The sequence below is a fragment of the Muntiacus reevesi genome, chromosome 1, assembly GCF_963930625.1.
Source record: "Muntiacus reevesi chromosome 1, mMunRee1.1, whole genome shotgun sequence".
Taxonomy (NCBI): Eukaryota; Metazoa; Chordata; class Mammalia; order Artiodactyla; family Cervidae; genus Muntiacus; species Muntiacus reevesi.
This window is the reverse complement of record NC_089249.1, coordinates 107479420-107496787: the sequence shown is the minus strand read 5'-3', so window position 1 is coordinate 107496787 and position 17368 is coordinate 107479420. Positions and strand designations below refer to the sequence as shown.

The following is a 17368-nucleotide window of genomic DNA, read 5'->3' as shown; positions in this document are numbered from 1 at the left end:
GAACTTTACACTCTTAAGTTTATTTTGTTTGACATAAGGAAATGGAAAGTCACCCTAACCGGTTACCTCCTTCAAGTTGTCCATTCCTAACATCATAACTAATAGCGGATAACATTTATTTAGGATATATTTAGGTGTAGACTAAAAAGCTGGAAAAGGAAATGGCAACCCAGTCCAGTATTCTTGCCTGGAAAATTCTATGGACAGGGGAGCCTGGTGGACTACAGTTCATGGGGTCACAAAGAGTCAGCCACGACTGAGCACATGAGCACAGGCTAAAAAGCACTTCACACACTACCTAATTTATTATTCCATGAGGCAGACTCTTTTTTTCTGTCCATCTTACAGATTAGGTAGCTGAGGCAAGTTCATATAGCTGCTAAGTGGCAGTGCCATGATATGAACCCAAGTAGTGTGACAGAGGGGTTTCCCAGGTGGTGCAGTGGTGAAAGAACCCGCCCGCCAATGCAGGAGATGCAAGAGACACAGGTTCAATCCCTGGATTGGAAAGATTCCCTGAAGGAGGAAATGGCAACCCACTCCAGTATTCTTGGCAAGTCAGGGAGGAACAGAGTCCAGATAAGATATGAAGTCATCTTGGATAAAATAATGACATATCTTATGATCTTCTACTTACTGCAATGCCATAGACATTTAATGAAATTGAATTTGGGCTTACCAGTGTCCTTTCAGGAAGTGGCGCATGTTTGAAGAAAGTCACTGCAAGAAATTCTTAAGAAGCTGTTTCCTTCATTGAAATACATAGCAAAGTTTGCAAGATTTTAGCAAATTACATTAATGGGAAAATAGTTTTCTGAATTAAACCGAGAACTACTCTGTCACATAGAGTTGTTGTGTGGTCAATTGCTCAGTTGTGTCCAATGCTTTGTGATCCCATGGACTATAGCCCACAAGGCTCCTCTGTCCATGGGATTCTCCAGGCAAGAATATTGGAGTGGGTTGCCATTTCCTCCTCCAGGGGATCTCCCTGATCCAGGGGCTGAACCCATGTCTCCTGCATCTCCTGCACTGGCAGGTAGATTCTTTATCACTGACCCACCTGGGAAGCCCATATATATACCTTCATACATAATATATACCTGTCCCAGGTATTGTGAAGATTAAATGAGATAAAACAGGTATAGAACTTGGAACAGTACAGGCACATTAGAGCTACTGATTACTATACACTTCCATGGATGCTCACAAGATATGAATTTTCTCTCCTAGTCTGGAAAATCATATTGGAATATGAGTAAAACTGAATTTATTAGATACAAGGAAATGGAGAGTCTTGAATGAAATATACTTAAATTAAAAATACTATCACATGCACACACAGAGTTCACTTTTGGTAACAATATCATAGCTTTAGAGATGAAGAGTCATCTAAAGCCACCATGGATACCTTTGGGACAAGAACAGACCTCTACTTCCTTCTTCCTCTAAAACATAAACTCTGTTCCATTCTATAAAAATATAAAACCTTATAGAAAGCAAGATGAAATAAGAAATCATTGTCATAACAAGTAATTCCCCATTTCCCAAAGAGAGAGTTGCACTTATAACTGATGAAAATGTTCCTTCACCTTCCAGACCCCCACCACCCAATATCAGTTCCTATTATGCTTTCTAGGACACAATTTTTCCTTAAAGTGATAACAGTAGAATGGGTATGGGCATCCTGGGGAGAAGCGGTAGTAGCAAATCCACTTGATAGTGAGAAAAAATCTACCATAGCAATCCTTTAATTTGTCAGTCAACATTGTTATGGTCTTAGATGATAGGAAGTTGGTACCCACAGTGTCTTGAGTCTTAATGTAAAGTAATCTTGGGATAATTCAGTTTGGATCATCTCTGAAGTATGACAATTTAGAATAGAAATGTCAGCTTGTATTACTTTTAATAAGACACCTCATCTCTCGTTCAGAATTTTAAAAAAAATGTTTACTTATTTTTTTGACTTCCCATTTTTTGGTTTTTTAAATTCTGCCCAGTTTGATATTTTATTTGGATTAGTGATTAGCTAGCTTTAATTCAACTACAGCAGGTCCTTTGTTTGTTCTCTTTTTGTTTTGCTTCTACATTTCCTGAAGGAATTTGTTGCTGTTTAGTTGCTAAGTTGTGATCGACTCTTTGCAACCCCATGAAGTGCAGCACACTAGGCTTCCCAGTCCTTCACTGTCTCCCGGAGTTTGCTCAAATTCATGCCCATTAAGTCAGGGATGCCATCCAACCATCTCATCCTGTGTCACCCCCTTCTCCTCCTGCCCTCAATCTTTCCCAGCATCGGGGTCTTTCCCAATGAGTGGGCTCTTCACATCAGGTGGCGAAAGCATCAGAGCTTCAGCATCAGTCCTTCCAATGAATATTCAGGGTTGATTTCCTTTAGGATTGACTTGTTTCATCTCCTTGCTGTCCAAGAGACTCTCAAGAGTCTTCTCCAGCACCGCAATTTGAAAGCATCAGTTCTTCAGTGCTCAGCCTTCTTTATGGTCCAACTCTCACATCCATACATAACTACTGGAAAAACCATAGCTTTGAGTATACAGACCTTTGTCGGTAAAGTGATGTCTCTGCTTTATAATATGCTGTCTAGATTTTTCATAGCTTTTCTTCCAAGGAGCAGGTGTCTTTAATTTCATGGCTGTAGTCACCATCCATGGTGATTTTGGAGCCAAATAAAATAAAGTCTGTCATTGTTTCCACTTTTCCCCATTTATTTGCCATGAAGTGATAGGACTGAATGCTATGAAGAAATAGAAGACTGGAAAAAGTTGCAATGCTTTTACATTGCATTTCTTTTATTTCAAATATAAATAATATTTTACTTTGATTCTTTTATACATACAGCAAAGATGGAGATCTTATGTTTACTTCAGACTAATTAACTAGAGAAACAGACCCAGAGTTCCCACTTGACCCCAAATCATACAGTAGTTATAGTCAAACATGGGAGGCGGTTGTGAAGAGCTGAAGGATCCAGCTTCTTCTTTATCATCGGTGTCCACATCATCCTTTCAGTAGCACACAAATAATTTAAATTAAACAGCTCAAGAGACTCTTTGGGGCTATTTTATTGTTGAAAGTCCCAAGTGTTCACCTTACTTGGAATTATGGCATTGAAGTGCTGGTAGAATTTGTGTTCAGCCACTTCCATATTTCGTTTCAGAACTCTGAATCATTTAACCCTCCCAACGTCAAGTAAAAATTCCACTGTTTTCTTATAGGGCACATTTTTTCTCTCTCATAGGTAGAAGACATTTTTAAGGGTTTCAATTTCTATTTGACTACTAAAGAGGAATTCCAGAAAACTCCTTAGAGCAAGCTTTTCAACTGATGCTTCAACCAGAAAATGGGGATGTAGGAGTAGATAGGCACCAAAAAGAGAAGAATAAGTTTCAGTGAATGTAAAGCACATTCAGTGACAGTGATTTCAGAGAGAATGTGGGCCTGTAATCCTCCCTCCCTCCTTTTTTTCCCATTATGATTGCTTTAAAATAATTCCATCTTGAGGGAGGTGGGCAGGAGTGAAGTAGATGTGGCTATAAGGGGGCAAGCTGAGGGATCTTTATGCTGATGGAAATCTTGTATCTGCCTGTGGTGCACACAGGACCCTACACATGGGGTGAAATTGCGTGAACTAAACACACATGTATGCACACACATGCAAATGAGAAGTACAACTGGAGAAATCTGAATACGATCAGTAGATTGTATCTCTGTCATTTTCCTGGTTGTGATACTGTACTACAGTTTTACAACATGCTACGTTGCAGACACTATATAAAGGGTACACAGGACCTCTCTGCATTATTTCTTAACCTATATGTGAATCTACATCTCTTTCAAATGAAAAAGCTGAAGAAAAACAAGAAATATAATGCACACATAATTCCATCTTAATAATAATTTTTGATATTATCCAGAAAATAATTCTAAAACCCAAATTTGAACAGACTTTCCCAGGCTGAAGTGGAGAAAGTTTTTCTACAATGTAAGGTATCATGTTGATATTGATGGTGCATATTGATCATCCAGGGCTTCCCCAGTGGCTCAGCCGTGAAGAATCTGCTTGCAATGCAGGAGACACAGATTCGATCGCTGGGATGGGAAGATCCCCTGGAGGAGGAAATGGCAACCCAGTCCAGTATACTTGCCTGGGAAATTTCATGGACAGGGGAGCCTGGTGGGCTACAGTCCATGGGATTGCAAAAGAGCCAGATACAACTTAGCAACTGAGCATGCATGCATACAGAAGAGGCTGTCTTGTCATCACAGACAAAAAAAATTTCAATATATTTTAAAAACAAAACCAGTGATGTATTTAAGTAGGAAATAAACACAAACTAAACAGTAAAATAGACATATATATACATACATAAATACACACACAAACACAGCTTAATCTTTACCTTAACAGAAGGAATAGTTTTTTGGGGGATAAAATGGTTTCTCTCAAGTGGTGGAAAGGTCGCACTTTCTTCTTTCAGCCTAAACTTTTCCTCTGCTATGATTTTCTTGCGCTTCTCAAGATAAGGTCCGAAACTTGGCAGTTTCTAATAGAAAAACACACAAACAAGAAAGCATGTTAGTTCACAGAATAGAAAAATGTGAGAATATAAACACATAAAAATTATGAACAAACAAAATGTGTGTTTGGAGACTGGTTCAGGTAAACTGCAACAAGGTCTTCATTCTTGGACCTTTAGTCTTCTAGGTATTAAGATTTCATTAATTATTAAAAAGAACACAATATCACAATACCGTTACCAAATATGTATGTGTTATATATACAAATGTTAATTTAAAATACATCTCTAAAAACGGAATAAAATTCACAATGGTAAAATCAGACCATTCACTTAAAACAATAGCTTTTAGTTAGACCATTTGTTCAGTTCATATAGACAGAAAGTGAAACCTATTGATGGTTTTTTTCCTCTTCATCAGGTTTTTAGCACAGTATAGACACAGCCCAGTCTCTGACAAATGCTTTTGTCAATAGCAAAGATACTTGGCCAAAGTTCTAATCTGTATCTCTATTTTATTGTGTTCAAATTCTTACTACATCTCTTTAAAGACTGAAACTAATGTTGACTGCAGTCTACTGGAATAGCTGAAAAACAGAATGGTAAAAATATTGATTTCTCTGTACAGAAAATAAACTTTATTTGCATGAAGGTGGCAAAAATAGAAACGAAAAGCAGAAGAAATATCACATTGCTTAAACAAACTCCATCAGTATTCAAAATCACATTATGTAGCTTTAAATCTCAAGGTTATTCAATTGTACTTTACAAAGTTCATTTAGAAAGATACCTGGATGTCATGGAAAAATGCTAAGTGGTTTCAAGTTAACATGAATATGCCCTCCTATTATTCATTATCTTACAATTATTTCCTCTTCACTTTGTCCTTCTCTTCTAGAACCTTTGATCTTCACTTTTACTGACATATACTGCTGATGATAGACACCATTGAATTCCAAATGTTTTGTGTTTGCTTGTAACCTGGAACTGCTAGGTCTCTTTCCTAAGACTGCAAAAATAACCCCCTCCCACCTCTCCTGCAGAATAAAGCACATTTATCTAGCCGATGAAGGCTTGGAAAACTACACCACTCCAAGGTCATACTGATCTCTGACTTAGCAAGTCCTTTGGTACAAAATCATAGTTGTTTCAAAACACTGGCCTCTACCTGCCAGGCTGCATAATGCCCTAGGAAAGTGAGTTCTCTTGTCCTTCAGAGATGTCAGTAGGGTAGGTAAACTAAACTTAAACTATGTTACAATTCAGCCAAACTGCACCTGGAAATTTATATTGGTAGAAAAGATTCATGTGTAACTATCTAAGATTGTTACTTCCATTATCAATTTACTGTAATTATGTCAAGTCGAGGAAATAGAAACAATGTTATGAATGCCAATTTAATTTACATACAATTAAACCAGAACTATACACTTCATCTCCGCACCTTAACGCTTTCCTAAATTACTATATTTAATGATTAGAGTAATATGAAATGAGATGATGGAGGGAGAGAATATATGAATATATTGTATCTATTTTATCATAAAGTAAGTGATGCTGTCCTATTAAAACGCATAGAGTATAAAACAAATCCTTAATATTATCACATATTTAGGGCCCTTTAATATAGAAAAGATAAGCTTGCTTAGAGTATCTTCTACTGAAATGACTCTTTCCCCTGGCACATGAGGCGTTAGGGATTACACTTGGTGCCTATGCCCCTTAGGGTCCTGATAACACCTCAGAAGGCAGTGAATGCATGTCCACTTGATAAAATCTTGTTAGAATATCACTCACCACACTTCTACATCAAGGACACTCTCACCCTAATCTTACATCCTTGAAGCTTATCAAGATTTGTTAGTGTGAAGCACATGACCTCGGAGGCGAGCAGATCCCTCATAGGAAGGCAAGTTTTATGAAAATCTGAACCATTATCCTCTTCCTTGACAGGGTCTTACCTTATTCAACACTGTGTCATTCCACCTAAAAGTTCTATAACGTTATTCAAAAGAAATCATCCTTGGAACTTGTTAGTCTACTTTTAAACATAGACCAGAGGAGATATTTCTTTTCCATTTAAATTATTGTTCATCCAAAGAGAAATAGAGTAGTTAAATTTAAACTGTGATCGTTTAAATTGTTCCAATAATGATAATAATAATATTAATAGAAAAATCGTTTGATGCAGAATAGAATACAGCTTGCACAGACACCAACCACTTGTTATTTGGTGCAATTTTTTTTTTTTTTTTTGCATTGGCTGACCATATTTGCCATATTTAACTAATGCAGTCTTTTCATGACTAATGGTGCTATAATTATAATGTGTTAATCTTTTATAATTTATCCTAAGGAGAGGTTCTCAATTTAACATAACAGTTCTTACAGGATTTTCTCTGTGTGTTGGTTGAAGAAAACAGTGGAAAATAAAGAAAATTCTTGTCAAAGTTTTCTTTAAATTGACAGCACATCCACACAGATCACTGGCTGCCCCTTTGATGTTCTGCCATTTATCTCCAAATCAGTCAGGGTCTATCTGCATGCAGTTTCTCACTGCAAGTGGAGACTGAAGTGTAGGAGCAGCTTCCGAAGCTTCAAGGTTGCCGTAGTCATTTTGCTTTCTGCATTAGTATAAGAAATTTCAGTGCTTTTAAAAAATTACTATTATGTCGCTCATATTTAAATGCCTCCAAGATAGCTTAGAACTGAACATTTGAAAAGTTAAGTTTTCTGAAAAGAAAAAAGATCAATTGCGCCTTGCATCAGGGGACCATATATTACACTTAGGCATATGTCTGTGTTTAGATCTTGCCAGCGGGACAAACCAGAGCAAAATAAAAATAAGAAAGAGTGAAGGTAAAGGCATAGTGGGCCACTGTATACGTGTGCAATCAGCGATGATTAATAAAGCATTTAGCTCAAATCTCTGCCCGAACATACAGTTAATTGATTTCCTATTTCAGGAGGAGAAGCAGCAGGCCCTGACAGAGCCAGCAGCAGGAGCTTTTCCTCTTCATTCATTATTTTCTTGCAGAAAAAGTTGTAGCCTGCGGTAACTCCAAGTGAGAGGTTTGAGCGTCATGCTATATTTCTTAAACAAAAGAAAAAGTTCTTTAGGACTCTCAAAAGCTGCTTTGTAACTGATGAGCTGAACAAAGCTCAGAAATGGTGTGATTTTTGTTTCACTAGTTTCTCCAGGGATTCATCATTGATGAATTTGTCCTCACCAGAAAAGCTAAATCCTACTCATTTAAAGATAACAGTATCTCACGCTAAAACTGTCTCTATCCAGATATTAAAAGCATTATATTGCCGATAGAAAAGTGACAACATAATGAATCAACAAGGATACCTTAAGCCAGCAAAGCTTTAAGGTAAAGAAGTCTATTTGGACTATAATTTATTCATGGATCAATCTAAAGGTAATTGAGCATATTATGAAGTAGAAGAAGGTTCTTGCTTCTAATAGAAGCAAGCACTAGCATCTCCCAGTTTAAATTGCATAATTTTTATGAGAATGGCAGCAAGTTGGCTAACAGCACCGGTCTATAGTGCTGTAAGAGATCAACTGTATTTTTTAATTGTACTCTCTTACCTGATTTGAAACAATGAGGGCAAGAAAGGTAATTTCTTTGATAACCAAATGGTAATAAGTTAAAAGATAAAGTGATTTCAAGTTTATACTGAGTGTGATATAAATATGTATATTTCATATACTGTTAAAACATACACACACATATATGAGTACAATATATGTGTGTGTTACAAATTGCATATATATTTTGCACTCAGTATAAACCTGAAATCCATATATACATATATGTGTGTGTGTGTGTGTGTGTGTGTGTGTATATATATATATATTTTCTGTGTGTGTGTATACACACTGACAGATTGAAGAATAAATTAAGTGTAAATGATATAGTATGCTTCACAACTAAGAATTTATTTTTTTACAAAAGCATGTTCATATACGACTTAGTTACACTATCTTTTGTCATTTATTCAACATATAGAATATCAAATGCCTACACTGCGCAAGGAATTGTCCCTTGCTACATTAAAGGTTGAATAATTTCTATATGTAATGTAATTATCATTGCTAGTAATTTTATAAGTATCTCTTGTCATTCATGAGGGCTAGTGCTATACTGAATTATATATCAAGCATATCTAGTTTTGCTGTTATCTAAGGGCATTGGACATGTGTTTGAGTAAACTCTGGGAGTCTGTGATGGACAGGGAGGCCTGGCGTGCTGCGATTCATGGGGTCACAAAGAGTCGGACATGACTGAGCGACTGAACTGAACTGAAGGCATTGTATACAAAGATCCTTGGAAAATTATTTAATCTCAATCAAATGATCAACAAAACAAAAAGTGAAGACAATAAACCTTCCAAGATTTAATCTTTAACAAAATTCAGAAATGCAATGGTGTACTTTTGGATATCTAAAATAAAAATGTAGGAGCACAACGGTCAGGAGCCTGGGTTCTCTTAGTGTGTTCCTAACACACCCTAATGAAATCACTCTGTGCTCGGCGTGATGCAAGAAAGTATGGGAAACAGAGATGGGAGGTCTGTTCTGTTCTGTCTGAATCTACTAATTTTTCTTCTTCCCTTCCTTCAATTATGACAGCAATTAATTGCTTACATTTGATCCTGAATTTTATTCCACAATCTGCTTTAATGTGGTTTACATTTAGAAACTTGGATTTTCCCCATGAATAACTGGCTTGTATTTATCACTGATATAATAGCAAGCAATTTTTCATGATATTATCAGATTTGGACAATGGAAAACAATAAGAAGAAAGAGAGAGGACCATCTGTACATTATGTTAGATAATACCATGTGGTACCCAGTGGTCCAAATTGGGGCACTGGGGCTGGACATGCAAAATACATGATGTCAATGAAGTGTAACTATTAGTTTAACCTGATAAACTTAAGCGGACAACGTATGATCAAAAATTTGATGTCGATGGCAGTCAAAAGCAATGATAACTCATGCTTCATGGTGAAAGCAGAAAGGCAGCATTTGCATAGTGGCTAGGATCCTGATTTAGAAGTCAAATTTGCATTAAAATCACATCACAGTTTTACACCCACTAGCTGTGTGACTATGTGCCAATTACTCAACCATTCTGCTACTAATTTTCCTTATCAGTGAAATGAGAATGATAATGTCTAACTCACGATGTTGGTATAAGCATTCAATGGAATAACATGTGTAAAGTTCATGCCTGCCAATTTATTCCCACAAGCCTTAGCAGCTCACATTGCCTTGTGTACCATGCTCTGTATGACCGTGTTTGCTCATGTTAGGAAGGAACCCACCCTGTGTTTTTAACCTGGGACATGTCCATTTGGAGTTTTGTCTCAGTTCAGTATTCACAGGATCTTAATAATGTCCTCTACTGACTCCCCAGTCTCCCCAGTATTAAGAGCCCCTCGAAGTGTTGCAAAGCATTCTGGACACTTCTATCCTTGCATTTATGCCACTGCCGTATCACTACTAGCCTCTGACTTCATTTTCCCCATTTGAGGTCCTGGTTAGTTTTTGATCTAGCCACTCAATGTATTTTCTTCCCCCTTGTTTTTGGCTTGTTGCTTAGTTTTTGGTTTTTTTTTTTTTCCTCAATAAGTTTTTCACAACTTGAAAAATTACTGAATGAATGCACACATGAATATCTTGAATGTATGTTAAAAATCCTGCTGGTTGTTTGAAATGTCAGACAATCCCAAACAGTTACTTTCAGAAAGAAATCAACTTACAGAAATAGGTTCTTTTAAAATTAAAAATTATATCATACTTACACAACATGTGTGATTCACAAACTAAAAAAAAAAAAAAAGTGCAAGACACTTACTTTATATATAAAAAACAATCTGTCATTTTCAAGAACCTGTAGTTAATAACAACAGCCGTACGCCAAGACAAAAGCTGTGGCAGAGGTGACCTCAGATGTCAGATAAGCAATGACAATGTGCACCTAACCCAGGCTGAGAGGGCGAAACTTTTCTAGAGGAAGTGACATTAGAGCTAAGTTCTGAGGGAAAAAGTGAAAGTTGATTGGCGAGTAGTGAAGACAGAGAAGTGAGGGTTAGGAAAGGAAACGAAAATCTTCCCAGTAAATGAAATAACAGGGGGAGAAGGATAACACTTTGGAAGAGGCTCTGGGGTCCAGGAGACTGCTGACGCTCTGCTCCGTGTTTAATAAGATATAAGAGAGTGCGGGGCTTCTTCAGTGAAGGGGAAGCGGAGCATGTTTTGTTGTGAAGTGATGACGCTGGCATGTATGTTAAGAAGAATGTCAATCAAGAGAAGACAATCTAACATGAATGGAAGGTCAGAAAAGGGTGAAGGAGGAAAGACTTGCTTTTTGACAAAGATTGTGCAGGTGCTAGAGCCACAAAGACAGCGAGGAGGTGGTTCTTTCCAAAAGCAGCTTATGGCCTGTTAGGAAGACTGACTCATATTTGACGGAACTGAGGTGAGATCATGACTGTTTTATATTGACATATTATTTAAATGATGTATAGCAGATTCCTCTAAAGACACAAACTTATTGCTTAAAGTGATAACTTTCAAAGCAATGTCTTTAGCTTGGAGTTCAGGAGATTAAGTCCTGATGCAGTGATTGAAAAGAAATAAAACCAAAGAGATGTCCAAACCACTGTGCATGAGAAGTGCAGAAGAATCTGAAGCAGAGGGGGAAGAAAGGAGAGAAGAGAGGGAAGAGAAAAGATCATTAAGAGAAGGAAAAGAGAGACAGAGAGAGAGGGAGCAGAATCTGATGGTGTGATGGCTGGAGGACTTTCATAAAGAGGAAGAGCTAATATTCAACTTTAAGATGTTTGTATTGCCGCAGCCCAAATCCTCCTCTATGACCCCTAAAACTTTAATAACATCTCCTACCCAACTTCCTACCCTGGAGGGAAATCTGGAAGAAAGTCAGGAAAATAGGATTGAGTTTCAAGGTTGGATTAGATAATTCTTGAGGTTGGCCTCAAGAATAGAGACTAATGAGAGGTGAGATTTGAGGGAGATTCAGAAATCAGTGGCAGTAAGAATTTATTGCCAAAAGTAATGTAAAGAACACAACCTCTAGGAATTTTGTAGCAATATCCAGAGGGTGGGATTGGGTGATCTCAGCTGACATCTGGGTTATGTAGATAATTGTAAGGAGGAAAGAGATAAGCAGAGGAAGATGTGCACAGTTTGACGTAACCCTGAGCTAATGAGCAATTTATTTCAACTAAGAGCTTCCCAGGCGGTACAGTGGTAAAGACTCTGCCTGCTAATGCAGGAGACGCAGGAGACATGGGTTCGATCCGTGAGTCAGGAAGATCCCCTGGAGCTAGGAAATGGCAACCTACTCCAGCATTCTTGCCTGGAGAATCCCATGGACAGAGGAGTGCTAAGTCTATGGGGTCATAGAAGAGCCGGACATCACTGAGAAATTGAGCGTGCACGTAGCAGGCATGCAAATTAAAGACTTTCTAGTAAAGGAGGATTTCAAACTGTGAAGAAAGATTATGAAAAGGAGAAATAGCATGTGGTGCCAGAAACGGGGAAAAAAGAGAAAGGAATGGTTGAGAAAGGGATGGAAAGTTAAGAAACTACAGTATGAACTCATCCTTACACAACCTAAACGTAGTAAATACCCGAAGAAGAGTAGCAAGTGAAGCCGGGAAATCTATGGGGGGCTCTGAATTTAGGGTAAAGTGGTCTGAAGTTTTACTCTTCAGGGTGTAGGGAAACATGTACCTTGATATACTTTTATATAATCAGGTCTCCGTGGTGGGAGACAGAAGGATGAATTGTTGGGAGAATGCTTGTGGCAGAAAGAGGAGAATGATCCAGAATGTTGGAGATGGTGAGTTCAAGAAGTATATTGGATTTCAGAGCACTGGAAAAAAATGTAAATAGAAAGAAAAAGAAAAAAAATATGAAAGAAAGAAGAGTGGAATGGAGTGAGGGAGTAAAGGAAAGAGGCAAAGACAAAAAAAAGGAAATGAAGAGCAAACTCAATCAAAAAAGAATGAATTTTTATACATAGGAAAATATTTTTAAAATATTGTATACTCTGAAAAATAAAGGGCCAACAGCGACTACACATACCAACCCCAAGAATACACGTGGGTCTTCACTCCTTCACAACTCACCAACCCGTGCGCCCTGCTCTGACAATGACTGCTGCCTGAAACCACCTCGCTTTCATTCTTTCTGACACAGAACTCTCTGACAAACTTCTGCTTTTACCTCTTTACTGCTCATCTCCCTGCAAATGACCTCCCCTCTCTCACCCCCGCCCCCTCCCCGGCTCAATCAGAGTCTCAAGCATTTTCAAAATCATGTGGGAACTGTGCTAACGGATGACTGCACAGGTTGTAAGTTACAGAAGAGTTACATCTTCATGAAAATGAGCATAAAACAAGGTGGGTAGGGAATCTGGGAGGGACAAAATAGGATTCCATTTTCTTTCCTTGCACACTGGAGAACTGCTGGTGCTTTATACTGGTGATCAAGTAGAGGGCAAAGACATGGAAAAATCACCTTCCTCAACAATAGCTCTAGTGAGAGGTGACTGTAAGTTCTATACAGGAAGCAACTGTACCATCATTGTTATCTTCCTCAAAATCAACAGATTTATCTAGCATCCCTCACACCAAGCCCTTTGCAAAGTGCAGGAGTCCATCAACTCTTCTTCACTGCAAACCCATGAGGTGGGTATTGTTCTTGTCCCCACTTAGAGTTGAGAAAACGGAGGTTTGGAAAAGCTTAATAACTCGCTCCAGTTCTTACTTATTAATCAACCACAGATCCAGGATTCAATTCCCAGTCTGCCAGATGCTAGACTCTGTGCTGTGCTGTCACTCACACCTCTTTGCAGTCCTTACAAAGCTTTATATTAAATGAGTATTTACTCCATTTTGATTGATGTAAAGACAATTACCACACACATATTCTGTTCCTTGAAATCTATGCTTCTTATTTTTCTTATTCCACAAACTGTGAAGAGAAAAATGCCTCAAAAGAATGCCGAACACATGCCATGCAAAATATCTGTATTAGTTTAGTCCTGTTTATTACTGGCCTCAAGTTTAATGAGCCCAAGTTAATACAGGTGAAAGGCCAGAGTGTTACATGCAGTGGTTAATGAAATACCATAGAGCTGCTGAGAAAATGATTAGCAGCCAAATATGAATTTAATATACTTCATTCTCAAGATGCAGCACCCCATGGGAGGCATCTTTTGGGGGGAGACAACATGATATATTGCAAGCAGTACTTGCTTGAGAGTTAGGAGATGTGGCTCCAATTGTAACCTTGCTACTGGCTCTTTTTGTGACCTCTGACAGTGCAGTGACTTTCTTGGTTTTCTCATCTATAAAATGAGAAGTTTGGGCCAGATGATATATAATATTCCTTCCAGTGTCACATTTTGTTTTGTTTTCAAATTCAGTTAGAAATCCTCAGGGTTTATGCCCAGGTAGCAACACATAGTCTGTGGATGAAACGTTGGATTGAGTCATAACTTACATAACTCTTTCCCCCTTACTTAATGATAGAACATTCTGAATCTATTTAAGTAGTAAAAATATGGATAGTGTAGCTAATATTTACCAAACTCCTGAGGTTGGATGAGTTCTTACACTGCTTTAGGCTTCATTGGTACATCCACATATAGCATTGCTATTTTATCTCATTAAGTAATAAAATCTGTATGGATAATTAACAGAAAGAAAACATTTTTTACAAAGAAAGCTATAATATAATCTGTATAAATTGGGAAATTCCTACAGATCACAACTAACACTACACCGTAATTATCTGTACAAAGTTTGATGTTTACTTACAAAGTCACTTGAGACACACTGTCTACAAAATCAAACATGCACATTTAGAAGTAGATATCAGTGATCCGGGGCATTAACTTGCCAAGTAAGCAAGAATAAAACAGAGATACACTTCTGATTGCATTAGTGTATTTTGGAAGTTTTAGGCTGTTAAAAGAAAATAATTGTGTGTGTGTATGTGTGCTCAGTTGTGTCGAACTCTTTGTAACCCATGGACTATAAGTCTGCCAGGCTCCTCTATCCGTGGAATTTTCCAGGCAAGAAAACTGTAGGTTGCAATTTCCTACTCCAGGAGATCTTCCTGAACTAGGGGTTGAACCTGTGTCTCTTGCTTCTCCTGCATTGGCAGGCATATTCTTTACTGCTACACCACATGGGAAGCCCCAAAGAAAATAGAACCTTCTGTAACATAAAACAGTGCAATATACAGAATGGTCACTCATCTTGGATGCAGAGACTAAGACACTTTGTCTCTAAGGCAAGTCACTTGCCCTCTGTGAGCCTCAGTTGTTATCTATATAAAAAAGAAATAATAATGATCACTCTTGCCTCCTCACTCTTCACAATTGTTTGAAATAGGAAGGCACTAACAGATTATTAAAATAGAGCTTTTACTGTTTTATAAACTATAAAGCATCCTAGAACTCAAGTGTTATTTTAATATATTGAGTATAAATATGATTTACGCTCAATATAGCAAACAATATAAAGATGAAGTGAGTATGCTGAATTATAAAAATGTCACAAAAAAACTATACACATGAAGAAAGACTTCCTGAGCTATAGTTCTTCTAGTGCTTTAGGAGGACTTGTATGCAATAATATGTTTTGAAATCCACCTTCAAAATGCCACTGCTTTCATGACAAAATATTGCATAGAATGTCAAGGGCAAAAACCAATGAGGGAAAATGGGATAAAAATGATTTCGTACAATGGGATAGAAGCAAAGGGAAACAGAAAAGTGGAGTGATGAAGAAAATGGGACTGCTATAGATATGAAAAAAGGCACTCAGGATACAGGCTATATTTGGAGCTACAGTAGATTAATCAATCTTTTTCAGATTTATATACTACAATACCTAATATTTTCCTACATGGAAACACCTGGATGACGGCTTTAAAAACCTTCTTACCTCAAAGTGTGGCACAAGATATAAAGTATTACATGCTAATCCAATCAAAAACCCTATTTTCAGTTACATTTCAGGACATATTGAAAAAAATGATCATCATTTTGAAAGTCAATTTTTAGGGTTTCTATGCTAAGCAGGAGATTTATATTGGAGAGAAAATGAAAGTAAGTGCAAGTTTTTAGTTGAAAGAAAAAGAATTTTCTAACATAATTAACTACCATGCTGGTAGGAAGTATTTAACAGGGGGAAAGAATCTTTTACATGTGTGGCGAAGGGCTCTATAAACAATAGCTTCTCCATGCAGGTTAGAATACACTAGCTAGCGTCCGTCTGTAACATCAGACTTGCACCCAGACCTGGGTCACTGCTGAAGGCAGTCATTGTCCCACAGATTTGGATCTTCCCCTGTCTCTTCCACACACATCACTTTCTAAACTATAATACCATTATTTGTGCATTTTCTTTTTTTCTGTATAGATCATAAACATTTTGGGAACGTGCTGATTTTTCATCATTTCCCTTAATTCTTTGCATCTAGCTGGCATTAATTAAATATCTGATGAATGAATGAAGAATTAAAATTGACAGAAAACTATACTGACAAGTAATTTCAGCTAACCTTAAGTGGTCACAACTTAATGATGACAACACATGATCTAGCCTGAACACTTTTGTACAAAATATTCAAAAAGATTCCCTCTGTGCACAATGTTTGGCAAGAGTGAGATTGATCTAACACTTAATGACCAGATACATGCATGATATTTGGCCTGGCCCACAGTATTGCATAAACCAATCCCTGGTAATAACATTTACTTTGAATTGTGAAAACATCCTGTAGCTGAATAAGTAATAAGATATTGTAGGCTTAGAGCACAATACAAATAATTTCTGTGTATTTTCCAGGTTCTTTGCTTTAAGTTTTTAATAAGAAAATAGTAATGACCAACTTTTTCATTCTCTTGTTCATAAAAATATCAAACAACAAAATATTTTATAAATCATAGTTATAAAAAATCATTATTTTATTGAAAATTTACTTAAAACAATTGTGAACCTAGACACTTATCACATTAGGTCAAATATCCCTGAAGGTACAATCCAGTTGATTCTGTGACCTTTATAAAGGCAAAATGGTTGTGTAGTCCATGCCGTGGTTCTTTTTATCCCCTACCCTAGCCCTTGGGACTAAAGATGAGCCTAATGCTTGGCACTGACTAATATAACCACAAAATGAAGACAGCAAAGAAATCAGCTATTAGTTACATAATTATCTGAGCTTCACTAGACATCAGTCAGTTGTTGAATATCACATGTCCCAAGAAGAATTAATACCAAATTCTAAAACCAAATAACATGGTTATAGATTTCAAAGTTTTAGAAATTGTTTTTGTGTATTATCTCAATTTCTATCATAACATAATTATTTTAATACTGGTGAAACTTGAAACCCACTGATGAGGCAAACACTTAACACCCAAGGCCACATAACAGTAGGTAGCAGAGCAAACTCAGATCTTGGTCTCCCAACTCAAAGCTTAACCCCGTCGCCTTCTGCATTGACTGACCATGTTCTTCCCAAGCTTTTTGGCTGCCATTTCACCTAAAACTACTGCAAGGTTTTTGGCATTTTTAGTAGTTTGTAGTAGTTCATGTAATAGGATTAAACATAAATAAATAATAATATAAATACATACAACATTTATCACAATTATTTATCACAATTTTCATTGATATATATTTATCTAATCATTTGTCTAATCCTATCAGACGACAAATTCTAACCCTTTGTTGCACTCACCAAGCAAAATCTTTGCCTGTATTTAACTCAA

The 17368-nt window shown here is 37.2% G+C and overlaps 1 protein-coding gene across 1 annotated transcript in view; it reads right to left on the bottom strand.

Moving 5' to 3' along the window:
• The window catches only part of DPYD (dihydropyrimidine dehydrogenase), an 892784-nt gene that overhangs the window by 18226 nt on the left and 857190 nt on the right, over positions 1–17368 (bottom strand). Inside the window, exon 21 of the mRNA XM_065908208.1 lies at positions 4416–4559. Coding sequence (XP_065764280.1) covers positions 4416–4559 — 144 coding nt within the window. The remainder of the gene's footprint in view (positions 1–4415; positions 4560–17368) is intronic.